At 43.2% G+C, this 21915-nt stretch overlaps 1 protein-coding gene and 1 long non-coding RNA gene across 2 annotated transcripts; both read left to right on the top strand.

The window, feature by feature from the left end:
- Positions 1 to 976: 976 nt before the first annotated feature.
- On the top strand, positions 977 to 8032 carry LOC129456669 (uncharacterized). The gene is made up of 3 exons (XR_008648893.1): positions 977 to 987; positions 5931 to 5964; positions 7989 to 8032. It is a non-coding gene; the product is annotated as an uncharacterized LOC129456669 (long non-coding RNA).
- Positions 8033 to 13371: 5339 nt separating this feature from the next.
- LOC117378363 (zinc finger protein 791-like) lies at positions 13372 to 16601 on the top strand. Its single transcript, XM_033974951.2, has 3 exons — positions 13372 to 13978; positions 14259 to 14402; positions 14488 to 16601. The coding sequence occupies exons 1-3, from the start codon at positions 13696 to 13698 to the stop codon at positions 14928 to 14930; spliced, it is 870 nt and encodes a 289-aa protein (XP_033830842.1). The 5' UTR covers positions 13372 to 13695; the 3' UTR covers positions 14931 to 16601.
- Positions 16602 to 21915: the final 5314 nt, after the last annotated feature.

Below are 21915 nucleotides of genomic sequence, written 5' to 3' on the forward strand. Positions count from 1 at the left end.
AAAGTCAAGTGTGTAAGGGAAAAGAAGGTAGGAAAGGAAGCATGGAAAGGAGGGAGGACATAGGGAGCATAAATGGTAAGGGGACAAAGAGGGAGGAAAGGAAGCACAGCAAGAGGAAGGGAGTGTTTTGAGAATGAGGAAAGGAGCTAGGAGGTAGGAAGCATGTGTTGGCCCAGGTCTGAGTTTGAATAATGAATGTAAATGACGGTGCAGTGAATTATTGATGCAGTAGCACATGCTCTGTTTAAATATTCATAAACAGCCAATCACAGTGCAGGATTTATGAGCATGTACAACCAATCACAGAGCAGAATATAACAGTAATTAGTCCAATCAGTTCTGGACTAATATTCTGTGGATCACCTGAGATCAGGACATATAGAACAGTCTATCCTGACTGTCATGTCCTGGTTCAGTCCTGATTCTGTCCTGTTTTAGTTCTGGTTTAGTCCTGGTTTAGTCCTGGTTTAATCCTGGTTTAGTCCTGGTTTAGTCCTGGTTCAGTCCTGATTCTGTCCTGGTTTAGTTCTGGTTTAGTTCTGGTTTAGTCCTGGTTTAGTCCTGGTTTAGTTTTGGTTAAATCCTGGTGTAGTCCTGGTTTAGTCCTTGTTTAGTCCTGGTTTAGTCCTGGTTTAATCCTGGTTTTGTCCTGGTTAGTCCTAGTTCAGACCTGATTCACTTTTGGGTTAGAGCTGTTCCTGGTTTAGTCCTGGTTTAGTCTGGGTTTAGTTCTGCTTTAGCCCTGGTTTAGTCCTGGTATCGCCCTGGTATCGCCCTGGTTTGTCAATGGTTTGTTCCGGGTTTAGACCTGGTTTAGTCTTGGTTTAAACCTGATTTAATCCATGTTGAGTCCTGGCTTAACCCTGGTTTAGACCTGGTTTAGACCTGGTTTAATCCTGGTTTAGACCTGACTTATTCCTGGTTTAATCCTTGTTTAGTCCTGGTTCAGTCCTGGTTTAGTCCTGGTTCAGTCCTGTTTTAGTCCTGGTTTAGTCCTTTTGCTGATTCAGTCCAGTGTAAAATATTAATGTAAAGTTTATGTCACACGAGTATTTTTAGTTCTGTTGCCGAGAAGAACAAATAGTGGAAGGAGGGGAGACTTTCAGGCGCTCAGGTCACAGGTCTGTGAGGGTCAGACCATTCAGGCACTCAGGTCTCAGGTCTGTGAGGGTCAGCTTTTCAGGTGCTCAGGTCTCAGGTCTGTGAAAGACAGATGGTTCAGGCACTCAGGTCTCAGGTCTGTGTGGGTCAAACCTTTCAGGCGTCTCACATCTATGAAGATCAGACCTTTCAGGTGCTTAGGTCTCAGGCCTGTGAGGGTTAAACCTTTCAGGCATTCAGGTCTCAGGTCTGTGAGGGTCAGACCTTTCAGGCACTCAGGCCTCAGGTCTGTGAGGGTCAAACCTTTCAGGCGTTCAGGTCTCAAATCTGTGCATGCCAGACCTTTCAGGCACTCAGGTCTCAGCTCTGTGAAGGTCAAACCTTTCAGGCACTCAGGTCTGTGAGAGTCTGACCTTTCAGGTGCCCAGGTCTCAGGTCTGTGAGGGTCAGACCTTTCAGGTGCTCAGGTCTTAGGTCTGTGAGGGTGAAACTTTCAGGCGTTCAGATCTCAAATCTGTGCAGGCCAGACCTTTCAGGCACTCAGGTCTTAGGTTTGTGCGGGTCAAACCTTTCAGGCATTCACGTCTCATGTCTGTGAGGGTCAGACCTTTCAGGTAATCACGTCTCAGGTCTGTGAGGGTCAAACCTTTCAGGCACTCAGGTCTCAGGTCTGAAAGGGTCAGATGGTTCAGACACTCAGGTCTCACGTCTGTGCGGGTCAAACCTTTCAGGCACTCAGGTCTCAGGTCTGTGCGGGTCAAACCTTTCAGGCACTCAGGTCTCAGGTCTGTGAGGGTCAGCTTTTCAGGTGCTCAGGTCTCAGGTCTGTGAAGGTCAGATGGTTCAGGCACTCAGGTCTCAGGTCTGTGTGGGTCAAACCTTTCAGGCGTCTCACATCTGTGAAGATCAGACCTTTCAGGTGCTTAGGTCTCAGGTCTGTGAGGGTTAAACCTTTCAGGCATTCAGGTCTCAGGTCCGTGAGGGTCAGACCTTTCAGGCACTCAGGCCTCAGGTCTGTGAGGGTCAAACCTTTCAAGTGTTCAGGTCTCAAATCTGTGCAGGCCAGACCTTTCAGGCACTCAGGTCTTAGGTCTGTGCGGGTCAAACCTTTCAGGCATTCACGTCTCATGTCTGTGAGGGTCAGACCTTTCAGGTAATCACGTCTCAGGTCTGTGAGGGTCAAACCTTTCAGGCACTCAGGTCTCAGGTCTGAAAGGGTCAGATGGTTCAGGCACTCAGGTCTTAGGTCTGTGCGGGTCAAACCTTTCAGGCATTCAGGTCTCACGTCTGTGAGGGTTAGACCTTTCAGGTAATCACGTCTCAGGTCTGTGAGGGTCAAACCTTTCAGGCACTCAGGTCTCAGGTCTGAAAGGGTCAGATGGTTCAGGCACTCAGGTCTCACGTCTGTGCGGATCAAACCTTTCAGGCACTCAGGTCTCAGGTCTGTGCGGGTCAAACCTTTCAGGCACTCAGGTCTCAGGTATGTGAGGGTCAGAGCTTTCAGGCACTCAGGTCTCAGGTCTGTGAGGGTCAGCTTTTCAAGCACTCCACATTCCTGTGGAAATGTGTCCTCTGCATTTGACCCATCCTTCAGTGTCTCTAAGTTAAATCTGTCAGGAGTAGTGGGACCTATCTCCAGATCTGGAGCTAGTCTTGCTTAGAATTGTGGGTAATGTAGTCTAAAAGGAGGAGACACATGTTGAAGGCGTGTGTGTGCATGTGTGTGTGTGTGTGTGGGGGGGGGGGGGGGCGTGTGTGTGTATGCATGCGTGTGTATATGTGTGTCTGTGCGTGCATGTATGTGTGTTTGTCTGTATCTGTGTGTGCCTGTGTGTGTGTGTGCTAAATATGCGTGAGTGCATCTGGTTTAATATGCTGCTTCTGTGTCACTGCGTAAATGAGCAGCGTGACTCAGAACAACACTAACCTCATTTTGTTTGAACGTTCAGACCACAAACATGATGACAAAATCATGACCACAGTGAGATGCAATTTATAGTTTAGTCCAGGTTTAGTCCTGGTTTAGTCCAGGTTTAGTCCAAGTTAAGTCCTGATTCAGTCCTGGTTTAGTCAATCAATCAATCAATCAACATTTATTTATAGAGCACTTTACAACACTCAAGGTGACCAAAGTGCTTCCCAGTAAAATCAAATTAAGACAAGTTAAAATCATACTAAAACAGTAAAATAGGAGAATAAAATAGAATAAAATACATTAATACAACACAATATAAATAATCCAGTCCAGGTTTAGTCCAGGTTTACTCCTGCTTCAGTCCAGGTTTAGTCCTGGTTTAGTCCTAGCTTGGTCCTGGTTAAGTCCAGGTTTAGTCCAGGTTTAGTCCAGGTTTAGTCCTGGTTTAGTCCAGGTTTAGTCCAGGTTTAGTCCTGATTTAGTCCTGATTTAGTCCAGGTTTAGTCCTGCTTTAATCCTGGTTCAGTCATGGTTTAGTCCTGGTTTAGTACTGGTTTAATCCTGGTTTAGTTCTAGTTTAGACCTGGTTTTATCCTGGTTTTATCCTGGTTTAGTCCTGGTTCACTTCTGTTTCAGTCCAGGTTCAGTCCTGGTTTAGTCCAGGTTTGGTCCTGGTTTAGTCCTGGTTTAGTCCTGATTTAATCCTGGTTCAGTCCTGATTTAGTCCAGGTTTAGTACTGGTTTAATCCTGGTTTAGTTCTAGTTTAGACCTGGTTTTATCCTGGTTCAGTGCTGGTTTAGTCCAGGTTGAGTCCAGGTTTAGTCCGGTTTAGTCCTAGTTTAGTCCAGGTTTAGCCCTGGTTCAGTCTTGGTTTAGTCCTGGTTTAGTCTTGGTTTAGTCCTGTTTTAGTCCTGTTTAAGTCCTGGTACAGTCCAGGTTTAGTCCTGATTTGGTCAAGGTTTAGTCCTGTTTTATAATACTGGTTCAGTCCTGGTTAAGTCCTGATTTAGTTTAATCGTGGTTTAGTTCTAGTTTAGACCTGGTTTTATCCTGGTTTAGACCTGGTTCACTTCTGTTTCAGTCCTGGTTCAGTCCAGGTTTAGCCCTGCTTCAGTCTTGGTTTAGTCCTGATTTAGTCCAGGTTTAGTCCTGATTTAGTCCAAGTTTAGCCCTGGTTCAGTCCTGGTTCAGTCCAGGTTTAGTCCTGATTCAGTCCAGGTTGAGTCCAGGTTTAGTCCAGGTTTGGTCCTGGTTCAGTCCTGGTTTAGTCCAGGTTTAGCCCTGGTTCAGTCTTGGTTTAGTCCTGGTTTAGTCTTGGTTTAGTCCTGTTTTAGTCCTTGTTCAGTCCAGGTTTAGTCCTGATTTAGTCCAGGTTTAGCCCTGGTACAGTTTTGGTTTAGTCCTGGTTTAGTCCTGTTTTAGTCCCGGTTCAGTCCAGGTTTAGTCCTGGTTTAGTACTGGTTTAATCCTGGTTTAGTTCTAGTTTAGACCTGGTTTAGTCCTGTTTCAGTCCAGGTTTAGTCCTGGTTTAGTCCAGGTTTAGCCCTGGTTCAGTCCAGGTTTAGTCCTGATTTAGTTCAGGTTTAGTCCTGGTTTAGTCCAGGTTTAGTCCTGGTTTAGTCTTGTTTTAGTCCTGGTTCAGTCCTGGTTTAGTACTGGTTTAATCCTGGTTTAGTTCTAGTTTAGACCTGGTTTAGTCCTGTTTCAGTCCAGGTTTAGTCCTGGTTTAGTCCAGGTTTAGCCCTGGTTCAGTCCAGGTTTAATCCTGATTTAGTTCAGGTTTAGTCCTGGTTTAGTCCTGGTTTAGTCTTGTTTTAGTCCTGGTTCAGTCCTGGTTTAGTCCTCGTTTAGTACTGGTTTAAACCTGGTTTAGTTCTAGTTTAGACCTGGTTTAGTCCTGTTTCAGTCCGGGTTTAGTCCTGGTTTAGTCCAGGTTTAGCCCTGGTTCAGTCTTGGTTTAGCCCTGGTACAGTCTTGGTTTAGTCCTGGTTTAGTCTTGGTTTAGTCCTGTTTTAGTCCTGGTTCAGTCCAGGTTTTGTCCTGATTTAGTTCAGGTTTAGTCCTGGTTTAGTCCAGGTTTAGTCCTGGTTTAGTCTTGTTTTAGTCCTGGGTCAGTCCTGGTTTAGTACAGGTTTAATCCTGGTTTAGTTCTAGTTTAGACCTGGTTTAGTCCTGTTTCAGTCCAGGTTGAGTCCTGGTTTAGTCCAGGTTTAGCCCTGGTTCAGTCTTGGTTTAGTCCTCGTTCAGTTCTGTTTAAGTCCAGGTTTAGTCCCTGATTTAGTCCAGGTTTAGTCCCTAGTTTAGTCCTCGTTCAGTTCTGTTTAAATCCAGGTTTAGTCCTGATTTAGTCCAGGTTTAGTCCTGGTTTAGTCCAAGTTTAGCCCTGGTTCAGTGTTGGTTCAGCCCTGGTACAGTCTTGGTTTAGTCTTGGTTTAGTCCTGGTTTAGTCTTGTTTTAGTCATGGTTTAGTCCAGGTTTAGCCCTGGTTCAGTCTTGGTTTAGTCCTGGTTTAGTCTTGTTTTAGTCCTGGTTCAGTCCTGGTTTAGTTCTAGTTTAGACCTGGTTTAGTCCTGTTTCAGTCCTGTTTAGTCCAGGTTTAGCTCTGGTTCAGTCTTGGTTTAGTCCTCATTCAGTTCTGTTTAAGTCCAGGTTTAGTCCTGATTTAGTCCAGGTTTAGTCCTGGTTTAGTCCAAGTTTAGCCCTGGTTCAGTGTTGGTTTAGCCCTGGTACAGTCTTGGTTTAGTCCTGTTTTAGTCCTGGTTCAGCCCAGGTTTAGTCCAGGTTTAGTCCAGGTTTAGTCCTGATTTAGTCCTGTTTTAGTCCAGGTTTAGTCCTGGTTCAGTCCTGGTTTAGTACTGGTTTAGTCCTGGTTCAGTCCTGGTTCAGTCCAGGTTTTGTCCAGGTTTAGTCCAGGTTTAGTCCAGGTTTTAGTCCAGGTTTAGTCCTGGTTTAGTCCAGGTTTAGCCCTGGTTCAGTCTTGGTTTAGTCCCGGTTTAGTCTTGGTTTAGTCTTGGTTTAGTCCTGTTTTAGTCCTGGTTCAGTCTAGGTTTAGTCCTGATTTAGTCCAGGTTTAGTCCTGTTTTAATCTTCGTCCAGTCCTGGTTTAATCCTGGTTTAGTTCTAGTTTATTCCAGGTTTTATCCTGGTTTAGTCCTGGTTCACTTCTGTTTCAGTCCTGGTTCAGTCCTGGTTTAGTCTAGGTTTAGTCCAGATTTAGCCCTGGTTCAGTCTTGGTTTAGTCCTGATTTAGTCCTGGTTTAGTCCTGATTTAATCCTGGTTCAGTCTTGATTTAGTCCTGGTTTAGTACTGGTTTAATCCGGGTTTATTTCTAGTTTAGACCTGGTTTTATCCTGGTTCAGTCCTGGTTTAGTCCTATTTCAGTCCTGTTTTAGTCCTTGTTCAGTCCAGGTTTAGTCCTGATTTAGTCCAGGTTTAGCCCTGGTACAGTTTTGGTTTAGTCCTGGTTTAGTCCTGTTTTAGTCCTGGTTCAGTCCAGGTTTAGTCCTGGTTTAGTACTGGTTTAATCCTGGTTTAGTTCTAGTTTAGACCTGGTTTAGTCCTGTTTCAGTCCAGGTTTAGTCCTGGTTTAGTCCAGGTTTAGCCCTGGTTCAGTCCAGGTTTAGTCCTGATTTAGTTCAGGTTTAGTCCTGGTTTAGTCCAGGTTTAGTCCTGGTTTAGTCTTGTTTAGTCCTGGTTTAGTCCTGGTTTAGTACTGGTTTAATCCTGGTTTTAGTTCTAGTTTAGACCTGGTTTAGTCCTGTTTCAGTCAGGTTTAGATCCTGGTTTAGTCCAGGTTTAGCCCTGGTTCAGTCCAGGTTTATCCTGATTTAGTTCAGGTTTAGTCCTGGTTTAGTCCTGGTTTAGTCTTGTTTTAGTCCTGGTTCAGTCCTGGTTTAGTCCTCGTTTAGTACTGGTTTAAACCTGGTTTATTTCTAGTTTAGACCTGGTTTAGTCCTGTTTCAGTCTGGGTTTAGTCCTGGTTTAGTCCAGGTTTAGCCCTGGTTCAGTCTTGGTTTAGCCCTGGTACAGTCTTGGTTTAGTCCTGGTTTTAGTCTTGGTTTAGTCCTGTTTAGTCCTGGTTCAGTCCAGGTTTTGTCCTGATTTAGTTCAGGTTTAGTCCTGGTTTTAGTCCAGGTTTAGTCCTGGTTTAGTCTTGTTTTAGTCCTGGGTCAGTCCTGGTTTAGTACAGGTTTAATCCTGGTTTAGTTCTAGTTTAGACCTGGTTTAGTCCTGTTTCAGTCCAGGTTGAGTCCTAGTTTAGTCCAGGTTTAGCCCTGGTTCAGTCTTGGTTTAGTCCTCGTTCAGTTCTGTTTAAGTCCAGGTTTACTCCTGATTTAGTCCAGGTTTAGTCCTAGTTTAGTCCTCGTTCAGTTCTGTTTAAATCCAGGTTTAGTCCTGATTTAGTCCAGGTTTAGTCCTGGTTTAGTCCAAGTTTAGCCCTGGTTCAGTGTTGGTTCAGCCCCTGGTACAGTCTTGGTTTAGTCTTGGTTTAGTCCTGGTTTAGTCTTGTTTTAGTCATGGTTTAGTCCAGGTTAGCCCTGGTTCAGTCTTGGTTTAGTCCTGGTTTAGTCTTGTTTTAGTCCCGGTTCAGTCCTGGTTTAGTTCTAGTTTAGACCTGGTTTAGGTCCTGTTTCAGTCCTGGTTTAGTCCAGGTTTAGCTCTGGTTCAGTCTTGGTTAGTCCTCATTCAGTTCTGTTTAAGTCCAGGTTTAGTCCTGATTTAGTCCAGGTTTCGTCCTGGTTTAGTCCAAGTTTAGCCCTGGTTCAGTGGTGGTTTAGCCCTGGTACAGTCTTGGTTTAGTCCTGTTTTAGTCCTGGTTCAGCCCAGGTTTAGTCCTGATTTAGTCCAGGTTTAGTCCTGATTTAGTCCTGTTTTAGTCCAGGTTTAGTCCTGGTTCAGTCCTGGTTTAGTACTGGTTTAGTCCTGGTTCAGTCCTGGTTCAGTCCAGGTTTTGTCCAGGTTTAGTCCAGGTTTAGTCCAGGTTTTAGTCCAGGTTTAGTCCTGGTTTAGTCCAGGTTTAGCCCTGGTTCAGTCCTTGGTTGTAGTCCTGGTTTAGTCTTGGTTTAGTCCTGTTTTAGTCTGGTTCAGTCTAGGTTAGTCCTGATTTAGTCCAGGTTTAGTCCTGTTTTAATCCTCGTCCAGTCCTGGTTTAATCCTGGTTAGTTCTAGTTTATTCCAGGTTTTATCCTGGTTTAGTCCTGGTTCACTTCTGTTTCAGTCCTGGTTCAGTCCTGGTTTAGTCTAGGTTTAGTCCAGATTTAGCCCTGGTTCAGTCTTGGTTTAGTCCTGATTTAGTCCTGGTTTAGTCCTGATTTAATCCTGGTTCAGTCTTGATTTAGTCCTGGTTTAGTACTGGTTTAATCCGGGTTTATTTCTAGTTTAGACCTGGTTTTATCCTGGGTCAGTCCTGGTTTAGTCCTGTTTCAGTCCTGGTTTAATCCTTGTTCAGTCCTGGTTTAGTCCACGTTCAGTTCTGTTTAAGTCCTGGTTCAGTCCTGGTTCAGTCCTGGTTCAGTCCTGGTTTTTTCCAGGTTTAGCCCTGGTACAGTCTTGGTTTAGTCCTGGTTTTGTCCTGGTTTAGTCCTGGTTTAGTCCTGTTTAATCCTTGTTCAGTCCTGATTCAGTCCTGGTTTAGTCAATCAATCAATCAACATTTATTTATAGAGCACTTTACAACACTCAAGGTGACCAAAGTGCTTCCCAGTAAAATCTAATTAAAACAAGTTAAAATCATACTAAAACAGTAAAATAGGAGAATAAAATAGAATAAAATACATTAATACAACAAAATATAAATAATCCAGTCCAGGTTTAGTCCAGGTTTACTCCTGCTTCAGTCCAGGTTTAGTCCTGGTTTAGTCCTAGCTTGGTCCTGGTTAAGTCCAGGTTTAGTCCAGGTTTAGTCCAGGTTTAGTCCTGGTTTAGTCCAGGTTTAGTCCAGGTTTAGTCCTGATTTAGTCCAGGTTTAGTCCTGCTTTAATCCTGGTTCAGTCATGGTTTAGTCCTGGTTTAGTACTGGTTTAATCCTGGTTTAGTTCTAGTTTAGACCTGGTTTTATCCTGGTTTAGTCCTGGTTCACTTCTGTTTCAGTCCAGGTTTGGTCCTGGTTTAGTCCTGGTTTAGTCCTGATTTAATCCTGGTTCAGTCCTGATTTAGTCCAGGTTTAGTACTGGTTTAATCCTGGTTTAGTTCTAGTTTAGACCTGGTTTTATACTGGTTCAGTGCTGGTTTAGTCCAGGTTGAGTCCAGGTTTAGTCCAGTTTAGTCCTAGTTTAGTCCAGGTTTAGCCCTGATTCAGTCTTGGTTTAGTCCTGGTTTAGTCTTGGTTTAGTCCTGTTTTATAATACTGGTTCAGTCCTGGTTAAGTCCTGATTTAGTTTAATCGTGGTTTAGTTCTAGTTTAGGCCTGGTTTTATCCTGGTTTAGACCTGGTTCACTTCTGTTTCAGTCCTGGTTCAGTCCAGGTTTAGCCCTGCTTCAGTCTTGGTTTAGTCCTGATTTAGTCCAGGTTTAGTCCTGATTTAGTCCAAGTTTAGCCCTGGTTTCAGTCCTGGTTCAGTCCAGGTTTAGTCCTGATTCAGTCAGGTTGAGTCCAGGTTTAGTGCAGGTTTGGTCCTGGTTCAGTCCTGGTTTAGTCCAGGTTTAGCCCTGGTTCAGTCTTGGTTTAGTCCTGGTTTAGTCTTGGTTTAGTCCTGTTTTAGTCCTTGTTCAATCCAGGTTTAGTCCTGATTTAGTCCAGGTTTAGCCCTGGTACAGTTTTGGTTTAGTCCTGGTTTAGTCCTGTTTTAGTCCTGGTTCAGTCCAGGTTTAGTCCTGGTTTAGTACTGGTTTAATCCTGGTTTAGTTCTAGTTTAGACCTGGTTTAGTCCTGTTTCAGTCCAGGTTTAGTCCTGGTTTAGTCCAGGTTTAGCCCTGGTTCAGTCCAGGTTTAGTCCTGATTTAGTTCAGGTTTAGTCCTGGTTTAGTCCAGGTTTAGTCCTGGTTTAGTCTTGTTTTAGTCCTGGTTCAGTCCTGGTTTAGTACTGGTTTAATCCTGGTTTAGTTCTCGTTTAGACCTGGTTTAGTCCTGTTTCAGTCCAGGTTTAGTCCTGGTTTAGTCCAGGTTTAGCCCTGGTTCAAGTCCAGGTTTAATCCTGATTTAGTTCAGGTTAGGTCCTGGTTAGTCCTGATTTAGTCCTGGTTTAGTCTTGTTTTAGTCCTGGTTCAGTCCTGGTTAGTCCTCGTTTAGTACTGGTTTAAACCTGGTTTAGTTCTAGTTTAGACCTGGTTTAGTCCTGTTTCAGTCCGGGTTAAGTCCTGGTTTAGTCCAGGTTTAGCCCTGGTTCAGTCTTGGTTTAGCCCTGGTACAGTCTTGGTTTAGTCCTGGTTTAGTCTTGGTTTAGTCCTGTTTTAGTCCTGGTTCAGTCCAGGTTTTGTCCTGATTTAGTTCAGGTTTAGTCCTGGTTTAGTCCAGGTTTAGTCCTGGTTTAGTCTTGTTTTAGTCCTGGGTCAGTCCTGGTTTAGTACAGGTTTAATCCTGGTTTAGTTCTAGTTTAGACCTGGGTTTAGTCCCTGTTTCAGTCCAGGTTCAGTCCTGGTTTAGTCCAGGTTTAGCCCTGGTTCAGTCTTGGTTTAGGTCCTCGTTCAGTTCTGTTTAAGTCCAGGTTTAGTCCTGATTTAGTCCAGGTTTAGTCCTGGTTTAGTCCAAGTTTAGCCCTGGTTCAGTGTTGGTTCAGCCCTGGTACAGTCTTGGTTTAGTCTTGGTTTAGTCCTGGTTTAGTCTTGTTTTTAGTCATGGTTTAGTCCAGGTTTAGCCCTGGTTCAGTCTTGGTTTTAGTCCTGGTTTAGTCTTGTTTTAGTCCTGGTTCAGTCCTGGTTTAGTTCTAGTTTAGACCTGGTTTAGTCCTGTTTCAGTCCTGGTTTAGTCCAGGTTTAGCTCTGGTTCAGTCTTGGTTTAGTCCTCATTCAGTTCTGTTTAAGTCCAGGTTTAGTCCTGATTTAGTCCAGGTTTAGCCCTGGTTCAGTGTTGGTTTAGCCCTGGTACAGTCTTGGTTTAGTCCTGTTTTAGTCGTGGTTCAGCCCAGGTTTAGTCCTGATTTAGTCCAGGTTTAGTCCCTGATTTAGTCCTGTTTTAGTCCAGGTTTAGTCCTGGTTCAGTCCTGGTTTAGTACTGGTTTAGTCCTGGTTCAGTCCTGGTTCAGTCCAGGTTTTGTCCAGGTTTAGTCCAGGTTTAGTCCAGGTTTTAGTCCAGGTTTAGTCCTGGTTTAGTCCAGGTTTAGCCCTGGTTCAGTCTTGGTTTAGTCCTGGTTTAGTCTTGGTTTAGTCCTGTTTTAGTCCTGGTTCAGTCTAGGTTTAGTCCTGATTTAGTCCAGGTTTAGTCCTGTTTTAATCCTCGTCCAGTCCTGGTTTAATCCTGGTTTAGTTCTAGTTTATTCCAGGTTTTATCCTGGTTTAGTCCTGGTTCACTTCTGTTTCAGTCCTGGTTCAGTCCTGGTTTAGTCTAGGTTTAGTCCAGATTTAGCCTTGGTTCAGTCTTGGTTTAGTCCTGATTTAGTCCTGGTTTAGTCCTGATTTAATCCTGGTTCAGTCTTGATTTAGTCTTGGTTAAGTACTGGTTTAATCCGGGTTTATTTCTAGTTTAGACCTGGTTTATCCTGGTTCAGTCCTGGTTTAGTCCTGTTTCAGTCCTGGTTTAATCCTTGTTCAGTCCTGGTTTAGTCACGTTCAGTTCTGTTTAAGTCCTGGTTCAGTCCTGGTTCAGTCCTGGTTCAGTCCTGGTTTTTTTCCAGGTTTAGCCCTGGTACAGTCTTGGTTTAGTCCTGGTTTTGTCCTGGTTTAGTCCTGGTTTAGTCCTGGTTTAATCCTTGTTCAGTCCTGGTTTAGTCCACGTTCAGTTCTGTTTAATTCCTGGTTCAGTCCTGGTTCAATCCTGGTTTAGTCCTGGTTTAGTCTAGATTTAGCACTGGTTCAGTCTTGGTTTAGTCCTGATTTAGTCCCGGTTTAGTCCTGGTTTAGTCCTGATTTAATCCTGGTTCAGTCCTGATTTAGTCCTGGTTTAGTCCAGGTTTAGTCCTGATTTAGTCCAGGTTTAGTCCTGATTTAGTCCTGTTTTAGTCCAGGTTTAGTCCTGGTTCAGTCCTGGTTTAGTACTGGCTTAGTCCTGGTTCAGTCCTGATTCAGTCCAGGTTTTGTCCAGGTTTTGTCCAGGTTTAGTCCAGGTTTAGTCCAGGTTTTAGTCCCGGTTTAGTCCTGGTTTAGTCCAGGTTTAGCCCTGGTTCAGTCTTGGTTTAGTCCTGTTTTAGTCCTGGTTCAGTCTAGGTTTTGAAGGGTATGACAAATAATAAAGCTTCTGAGTTGCATTACAAATACATATATCAAAACTATTGAATGCATATTGATTGAATAAAACTTCTTAGGTGCATCACATCTACTTATATACCTTTTGACACTGAAATCATAGAAGTTTTGAATATTGTCATGTAACCACTATGTATACATCGAATTCATGTATCCTTTGAATGTTGCACTCTTTTTAAGGTCATCTAATGGGCACCATGTTCATGCTAAAATTTGAACAATATGTACTAACACCAAAACTATTCCTGGTTTAGTCCTGATTTAATCCTGGTTCAGTCCTGATTTAGTCCTGTTTTAGTACTGGTTTAATCCGGGTTTAGTTCTAGTTTAGACCTGGGTTTATCCTGGTTCAGTCCTGGTTTAGTCCTGTTTCAGTCCTGGTTTAATCCTTGTTCAGTCCCGGTTTAGTCCACGTTCAGTTCTGTTTAAGTCCTGGTTCAGTCCTGGTTCAGTCCTGGTTTATTCCAGGTTTAGCCCTGGTACAGTCTTGGTTTAGTCCTGGTTTGGTCTTGGTTTTTTCCTGTTTTGGTCCTGGTTTAGTCCTGGTTTAGTCCTGGTTTAGTCCTGTTTTAATCCTGGTTCATTCCTGATTTAGTCCCAATTTCGTACTGGTTTAACCCTGGTTTAGTTCTAGTTTAGACCTGGTTTTATCCTAGTTCAGTCCTGGTTTAGTCCTGGTTTAGTCTTATTTTAGTCCTGGTTCAGTCCTGGTTTAGTCCTGGTTTAGTCCTGGTTTAGATGGAAAAAGGAAGGTTCATGTTGTGAGATTCTGTAGTTTTGAGTGATTTCTTAAAGTCCATTTTGGACTGTGGTTGGACATAACTGAATACATATACATGTAACATATATATACAGAATACAAATTCTGACTAACTGTATTCACAACAATTTATATTTGGTTGGATTCAGAATACAATTTACTAAAATCAAAGGAATACACTGTGGTATTTGATCATATGACGTAGGCCTCAGACTGCACAGAACTAGTTACAAAAAACATGTGTTTAATCTGAAGGCGAGCCGGAAGTGACGGCGGAAGAGGAGGCGAGACACGAGGGGTCTTCCAAAATGGCGCCGTAAACACAATTTGTAGCAGCTCTAAATACGCTACTCGGGTACTAAACCAGGACTAAATCAGGATTTAACCAGGTCTAAAGTAGGACTAAGCCAGAAGGAATAAACTAGGACTAAGCCAGGTCTAAACCAGGACTACACCAGCTTCAAAGCAGGTATAAGGCAGGACTAAATCAGGACTAAACCGCGACTGTCGCAGGCTTCCAGCGTTTTTCTCATTTCCTGGATCTATCTCGTGTTTTTGCCTCAAACCAACCAAACCCAGACATGGCTTGTCCCGGGCCACTGCCGCCTCCTCAGGCCGCTTCACGGGACTTGTTCATCGGCCCGGAGCCTCATAACGAGCCGCTGGAGGAGTCGCTTGTGGAGCCGCTTGTGGAGCCGCTGGAGGAGCTGCGGAGCTTCGTGAACGCTCGGTTATCTGCGGCCGTGGAGGACATTCTGCTCGCGGTGGGGAAGACCGTGACGAGGTTCCTACACGAATGTCCACAGCAGAGGATGCAGCAGGTCGGCGTAGAGCTCAAAGAAGAGCCGCCTGGAGCATCTGAAGGTCAGAAACACACAGGGAGGACATCTGACCCACAGGGAAGACATCTGACACATAGGGGGGTCCATCTGACACACAGGGAGGGCATCGGATACACAGGAGGCCATCTGACACACATGACCCACAGGGAGGGCATCTGACCCACAGGGAGGGCATCTGACACACGCAGGAGAGGCATCTGTCCCACTCATGGGAAGGGCATCTGACACACGGGAGATACATGAGGATGGAAGGGCATCTGACACAGGGCTACAGTACAGGATATGTATTTCTTCTCTTTCAGGCAATGTATTTGTGGAGGCCTCAGACTGGCCCCTCCTTCGGCTGCCCCTGACCCCGGGGCCCATCTTTAAACAGGAGCAGAGCAGCAGGGAGCACATTCAAGAGGAGCCACAGCAGGAACACAAGGACATGGCAACCCCCACAGGTACTAAACCAGGACTTGACCAGGGACTAAACCAGGACTGGACCAGGACTTGTTGACTGTGACTGACTCCTCTTTGTCTCCTCAGATATTCCTTCAGTTCCTTCGTTCTTCTTGAACTCGGCTCCAGAACCGAGCCCAGAACCCTGCATCCCTGAGCCCAGAGCCCAGAAGAAGGTCCGATACCACTGTCCTTTCTGTGGCAAAGCTTTCACTAAAACTGACAACTTCAAGTGTCACCTGCGCACACACACAGGAGAGAAGCCTTTCAGCTGTTTAGAGTGCGGGAAACGCTTTGCCTACCATGCTTCCTTCAACAATCACAAGCTCACACACTCCGGAGAGAGACCTTACAGCTGTCCAGTCTGTGGGAAGGCCTTTGTGTTGAAGGCGGTCCTGAAGCAGCACATGTTCACTCATCAAGAGCAGAAACCTTTCAGCTGTCCTGTCTGCACCAAAGGGTTCTGCAACAAACAGGGCCTTAAACAGCACATGAGCAAACACTGTAAGGTCTCTGCTCTCATTGGATAAACCAGAGTGGAATTGAGGGGGCAGGACTAAAACAAGGACTGAAGCAGGATTGAAGCTCACATGCTTGAACGGCACATGAGTAAACACCTGTAACGTCTCTGCTCTTATTGGATCAATAGATTAGAATTGAGGGGCCTTTCCCTTTGCCCTAACATGTTTTGTGCACCCCTCTGAAGGGGTTGCCGTTCGAATATTCAAGCCTCGAGAGAGGAGGGGGATAAGACCTTGCACCGTGAGGGAGGTGCAGATGGCTCTTTAGAAGGTGTACATTACACTGGAGAGCAGCACCACATAAAACACACGGCAAACTAGTTTAGCTACATTTAATTTGATTTCTGTAGAAATGTATGTGCATTTATTTTGGCCTGGAAAACAGAGTTGAAGCAAGATAAATACATTTTTTGAGATGTGAAATAAGATGCACTAATTAAACACACATTTCATGTTTTAACATATATGAAAATAAGTGCTTAAATACAAAACTATTCATACTGGCGTCATTCGTTTGAGCAAGTTTTACAATGAACTGTATAAAGACACTGGTAGGAAATATTGTCATATTTAGAGGACTTTATATTGCTGTCAAATATTTACACAGCACAAATACTAAAATAACCCAAAAGGTGGCGTTGTAACACACCATTAAAGTGTCAACCTCCATTAAAGTCGTTGGAGTGAGTGTAAATCGTCTTGATAGCAAAGTGCTGTACATGGTCATTAAGGCCCTTCCAAACTTCAGGGGACTTCAGAGCAGGTGTACTGTGAGGGGCTAGAGAGAGGGAGGAAGAGCTGCTTTGGGAAAGGGTAGATATGTCTCTAGTCATTCTACAGATGTTTCTTTGTGTCAGATGCCCTCCCATCCTCCAGTATACCTGAAGTGTTAAGACTTAGATGGTGCAGGTCAAATGTGGCTGGATCCAAGCTCAGACCTGCTCCAGACCCATTAAACCCCCAACGACACAAGTGGTCAGATTGTTTAAGATGGAGGAGCAGAAGGGTCAGCTTTAAATACATTTTATATGGATAGATACCGAATTCTGTGAATTTGATTAAAATTTGGGCTGAAGCTGAATCTGAAGCTGTGTTCTTTTTCCTGTGGCAGAGTGGTTTGCTCTTGTGTAGTTGTAAAGTTGTGAAGTGTTTGAGAAGTTCAGGTGTTCAGGAGCACACTGAAATCTGATTATCTTATTTCTGGACCTTTAAAATGACATTCAAACCACTTAATCTGATGTGAATGATCCAAGGGACCATGATCAGAAAGAAAAAAAAAGGTATATATATGTATCTGTTTAATAGTCTTTTAATTCAAAAAATTTATAATAATCAGATTTAGAGTCCAATCGTGCGGCCATATCCAGTGTGATAGTGCACATCGGCTTCATTGACATTAAACCACAACAGTTTGAGGTGCTGGAGAGTCAAATCATTTATAGACACGGTGCTAAAGTCGGGGACACAATGCGTAATGTCTGCTCCAATTCCATGTCCCGGTTTTGAGGAAAAACTCTTAAATAAGTGATAAAGTTATTACAAAGTTTTTTCATTGTGACAGGCAGCCATTTATGTCAAAGATCACCTGTCTGTGGACCTTCTGTTCTCCTCAAAGCCTAAATGTTTTGAATATCTGTTTCTGTTTCGCTTGTAAATGATAAATAAATGACTATTGCTGGTATTTCATGATGCTTTCTAGAAAGTTCCAAGGTCCCAATAATGGGCGATATAAATAGGCTATTAACCGACAATGCAATGGCTTGAATCTCACACAGTTAATTTCTGCTACGACCTGACCTGACCCTAGTAATGTAAATAAAGGCACAGTTGATACAATGTTAAGAAAGCCCATAATTATGAGGCAAATGGTGATTTTAGTAACCATTGTCCAATGTGCATTTGAAATACAAAAGTTAAAAGACACATCCGTGTGTAAAGGTGAAAAGATCATATATAAATAAATAATAATTATATATATATTACATTCAGTGTCATTTCAATCATGTATGACCTGTATCACAGTGATATCAGGTTAAAATTCCCTGACCCTGATATGCCTTTTTATTTATTTTTATTTTTACAACATGCACCTAAAACAAAACTTTAAATGAAAAACTAACATTTTTTAGCTAAATAAAAAAGAAATAGATGTTTATCATCATTTTAGAAAGGCAAAAACATCTTCCTTCATGTCTGCGCTGACACAGAAATCCATCAAACTTCTGGAGGGACAATCATATCCTATTCAAACCTGTATTCATACATTACGAACCCATGTTTTATTGATTATATATTCATCCATCCATTTTCTTCTGCTTATCCGGGGCCTGGTTGCTGGGGCAGCATTATAAGCAGGGACTCCCAGACTTCCCTCACCCCAGACATGTCCTCCAGCTCCTACGGTGGGACTCCAAGGTGTTCCCAGGCCAGCCGCGAGACATCCAGAGTGTCCTGGGTCTTTCCCGGGGCCTCCTTCCGGTGGGACATGCCCAAAACACCTCCCTAGGGAGGCGTCCAGGAAGGCATCCTGAGCAGATGCCCGAGCCACCTCAGCTGACTCCTCTCGACGTGTAGGAGCAGTGGCTTCTACTCCAAGCTCCTACCCGTGTGACTGAGCTCTTCACCCTATCCCTTAGATAGGGTGAGGAGTTCATGACCATAGGTGAGGGTAGGAATGTAGATTGACTGGTAAATCGAGAGCTTTGCCTTTGGACTCAGCTCCTTCTTTACCACATCGGACCGATACAGCGACCGCATCACTGCAGACGCTGCACCGATCCGCCTGTCAATCTCACGCTCCATCCTTCCCTCACTCATGAACAAGACACCGAGATAATTGAACTCCTCCACTTGAGGCAAAGGCTCTCCACCCACCCAGAGAGGGCAAACCACCTTTTTCCGGTCGAGAACCATGGCCTCGGATTCGGAGGAGCTGATTTTCATCCCAGCTGCTTCACACTCGGCACTTGGCTGCAAACCGCCCCAGTGCTTGCTGCAGGTCCTGGCTCGATGAAGCCATCAGGACAACATCATCTGCAAACAGCGGAGATGAGATCCTGTGTTTCCCAAACCAGACCCCTCCGGCCCCTGGCTGCGCCTAGAAATTCTGTCCATAAATATAATGAACAGAACCGGTGACAAAGGGCAGAGTCCAACATGCACTGGGAACAAGGTCTGACTTACTGCTGGCAATGCGAACACAGCTCCTGCTCCGGTCATACAGGGACCGGACAGCCCCTTAGCAAAGAGCCCCCGGAACCCCATACTCTCGGAGCACCCCCTAAAGGACACCACGAGGGACCTGGTCCAATGCCTTCTCCAGGTCCACAAAACACATGTGGACTGTTGTGCAAACTCCCATGAGCCCTCGAGGAACCCGATGGAGAGTATAGAGCTGGTCCAGTGTTTCCATGACCAGGACGAAAACCACACTGCTCCTCCTGGATCCGAGGTTCGACTATCGGTCGGATTCTCCTCTCCAGTACCCTGGAGTAGACCTTACCGGGAAGGCCGAGGATTGTGATTCCCCTGTAATTGGAACACACCCTCCGATCCCCCTTCTTATACAAAGGGACCACCATCCCGGTCTGCCAGTCCAGTGGTACTGTCCCCGACCGCCACGCGATGTTGCAGAGACGTGTCAGCCAAGATAGCCCCACAATATCCAGAGAACTTGAGGTACTCGGGACGGATCTCGTCCACCCCTGGAGCCTTGCCACCGGAGAGCTTGCCAACCACCTCGGTGACTACAGCCAGGGTGCATGGACGAGTCCGCCTCCCTGTCCGATTATATATTCAGCTATTCTAAATTCTTAAGAGGAAAATAATAAGCATTTTATTTCGGCATGTGGTGCCTTTTATAATGGTGCTCCTGATCTTGATTATGTTGAGTCTGACCTTGGGCAGATAGCAGATTTTTCTTTAAGTCCTTTCACTCACATGGAGGTCTTAAATGCTCTCCACTCCATAGACCCAAACAAGTCCACTGGAGCTGATGATCTTGATCCAAAACTTCTATTACCAGGTGACGCATGTTTAATTGAACCTCTATTCCTCCTCCGTTTCACCTAAAAATTGAAATATTTTCCAGCCAATATCTAAATGTTTTAGAAAAGTTAATTGCAAATCAAGTTACAATTTATTTAAACAAATGGTCCATTTTGAAGTCTTATCAGTTTCAGAAAAGGACATAGTCCTGTCACTGCAACCACAAAAGTCTAAAATGACATTTTCTCAGTCCTTGGTACAAACATATTATGTGTCTCCGTTTATTGATTTAACTAAAGTGTTTGATTCAGTGGATCATAGACTGAAGCAGATTGGATTTGATGATGCTACCTGTGAGTGGCTCCAAAATTATCTTTTAAACTGAACCCAGGCAGTAGTAGCCAATGGGTTTAAATATTTTTTTGCAATTATATTAGTAAGTACTATAACTACTAAATTTATTAATTCAACTAGTTGTAATTAAAGAGAAAGTTGCATACATTTGCAGATGATGCTGTTTTTTTATGTGAGTGCTCCCTCTGCTGATCAGGCACTCAAGATTTTAATGAAATCATAAACTTCTCCAAAAATCTTAAATTATCATTGCATGCAAATAAAAGTAAGTATATGATTTTTTTCTAAAAACATTAAGTGATGTGCAAAATACAAATCTTTATACACTAAGTGGTACGAAGATTGAAAGCGTCAACATCTACAAATAGTAGGTATAGTGGTTTGATGAAAACCTATCCTTTAAAAAAAAACATATCTTGGAATTATGTAACAGTTTAAAATCTAAACGATCATTTTATTACATAAACAAATATTGTGATCCATTGAATTGCAGAAAAGAAATTGTTCAAGCACCCTTTCTTTCTGAACTGGATTATGGGGAAATAATATACAGTTGCAACCAGAAGTTCACATACACTATAAAAAAACACATATGCTTTTTTTTTCTCACTGTCCTACTTGAAATCAGACTAAACCTTTCCGGTTTTAGGTGAGTTAGGATTACTACAATTACTTGAATTTGCATTTTTAAAGAAAATTGTTATTACTTTCTTCAAAGTCAGAAGTTTACATACAGTAAGTTTACTATGCAATTAAATGATTTGGGAAAATCAGATGATGATGTGATGTCTTTGGAAGCTTCTGATTTATTGACATTTGAGTTAATTTGAGTTAATTAGAGACACACCTGTGGATGTATTTGAAGACACACCTGAAACACACTGCTTCTTTGTGTAACATCATGGGAAAGGCAAAAGAAATCAGCCAAGATATCAGGAAGAGAATTGTGGACTTGCATAAGTCTGGTTCATCCTTGGGTCTGTTCAAAGAATTCTACACAAGTATAAACACCATGAGAATGTCCAGCCATCACATCGCTCAGGAAGAAGACGGGTTCTGTGTCCCAGATATGAATGTACTTTAGTCCAAAATGTGCAGATCAACCCAAGAACAAAAGCAAAAGACCTTGTGAGGATGTTGCTGAAGCTGCTAAGAGTGTATCATTATCCACAGTGAAACAAGTACTGTACTGACATAGGCTGAAAGGCCAGGAAGAAGCAATTACTACAAAAGAAACACAAAAACACCAGATTACAATTTGCAAATCAACACAGGGACAAAGGCCTTCATTTTTGGAGATGCCCTGTGGTCTGACAAAACTAAAATTGAACTGTTTGGCATTGTTATGTTTGGAGAAAAAAGGGAGAAGCTTGCAAGCCTGAGAATAGCATTCCAACTGTGAAATACGGGGGTGGCAGCATCATTTTGTGGGGTTGTTTTGCTGTAGGAGGGACTGCTGCACTTCACCAAATTGATGGCATCATGAGCAAAGAACATAATGTGGAAATACTGATGCAGCATCTCAAGACATCAGCCAGGAAGTTAATGCTTGGGTGCAAATGGGTCTTCCAAATGGACAGTGACCTGAACCATACTGCCAAACTGATGACAAAGAGGCTTAAGGATAACAAAGTCAATGTTTTGGAGTGGCCATCACAAAGCCCTGACCTCAATCCTATTGAAAATGTATGTGCAGACCTGAAAAGGCATGTGCAAGCAAGGCAGTCTACAAACTTTACAGTTACACCAATTCCTGCCAACTATTGTGAGAAGCTTGTGGAAGAATATCCAAAACATTTGACCCAAGTCATACAGTTTAGGCTGTATGGCAGTGGTACCAAATACAAATGAAATGTATGTAAACTTCTGACTTTGATGAAAGTCATGAAAAATTGTATTTAAAAAAAAAATCTCTTATTATTGTGGCATTTAGCAAAAAGACATAATTTTGGTAATCCTAATTAACCCAAAACAGGAAAAGTTTTGTCAGATGGTGAGAAAAAATGTTTCTCTTTTTATATAGTGTATTTATATAGTGTATGTAAACTTTCAACTATACATGCAGACTTCAGCCTCCACTCTGAAACCTTTAGATAACTCTTTCACTCAGCCTTTTGTTTCATAACAGGTGATGAATTAAAAACCTATCATTGTACACTATGAAAATGTAGGCCATCATTATCTGTCAGAAGAGAACAACACTGTATAAAGTGTATTGATAAGGGACTATAATGACAGACTGCCTGAATCTCACTTGCTTGTTGGACTTTTAATATAAAATTTCATGATTGTCTAAAAACTGTCCGCAATACAACTGAAATGGGGAATAAAAGCTATTGATTATTTTGCTTCCTAAAAATTGAATACATTTCAAGGATATGCAAAATGGGATACATTGGTGCCACCAATGCACTTTAATAATCTGGTGATAAACATTTATAAGCACAGCTGCTCCTGTTTTTAATGTTTTAAATGGGCTAAATGTTATTTGTTTAGTTTGTATTGTTCTGTATTGTAACAGGGTGCTCATGAAAAAGAGAGTCTGGTACTCTCATTGTGTTCTCCAGTTTAAATAAAGATACATGTAATTACATGAAATTAAATGAGTGCACATGTAACCACAGCCACTGAGAGTTACATGCTGGAGATAGTA

The sequence above is a fragment of the Periophthalmus magnuspinnatus genome, chromosome 11 (assembly GCF_009829125.3).
Source record: "Periophthalmus magnuspinnatus isolate fPerMag1 chromosome 11, fPerMag1.2.pri, whole genome shotgun sequence".
Classification (NCBI taxonomy): Eukaryota; Metazoa; Chordata; class Actinopteri; order Gobiiformes; family Gobiidae; genus Periophthalmus; species Periophthalmus magnuspinnatus.

Excerpts from the sequence above, each read along its gene's own strand:
- LOC117378363 (XM_033974951.2), top strand. The coding sequence starts at position 13,696 with ATGGCTTGTCCCGGGCCACTGCCGCCTCCTCAGGCCGCTTCACGGGAC. Across the intron at positions 13,979-14,258 it reads GCCGCCTGGAGCATCTGAAG|GCAATGTATTTGTGGAGGCC; the intron begins GTCAGAAACACA and ends CTTCTCTTTCAG. Across the intron at positions 14,403-14,487 it reads GGACATGGCAACCCCCACAG|ATATTCCTTCAGTTCCTTCG; the intron begins GTACTAAACCAG and ends TTGTCTCCTCAG.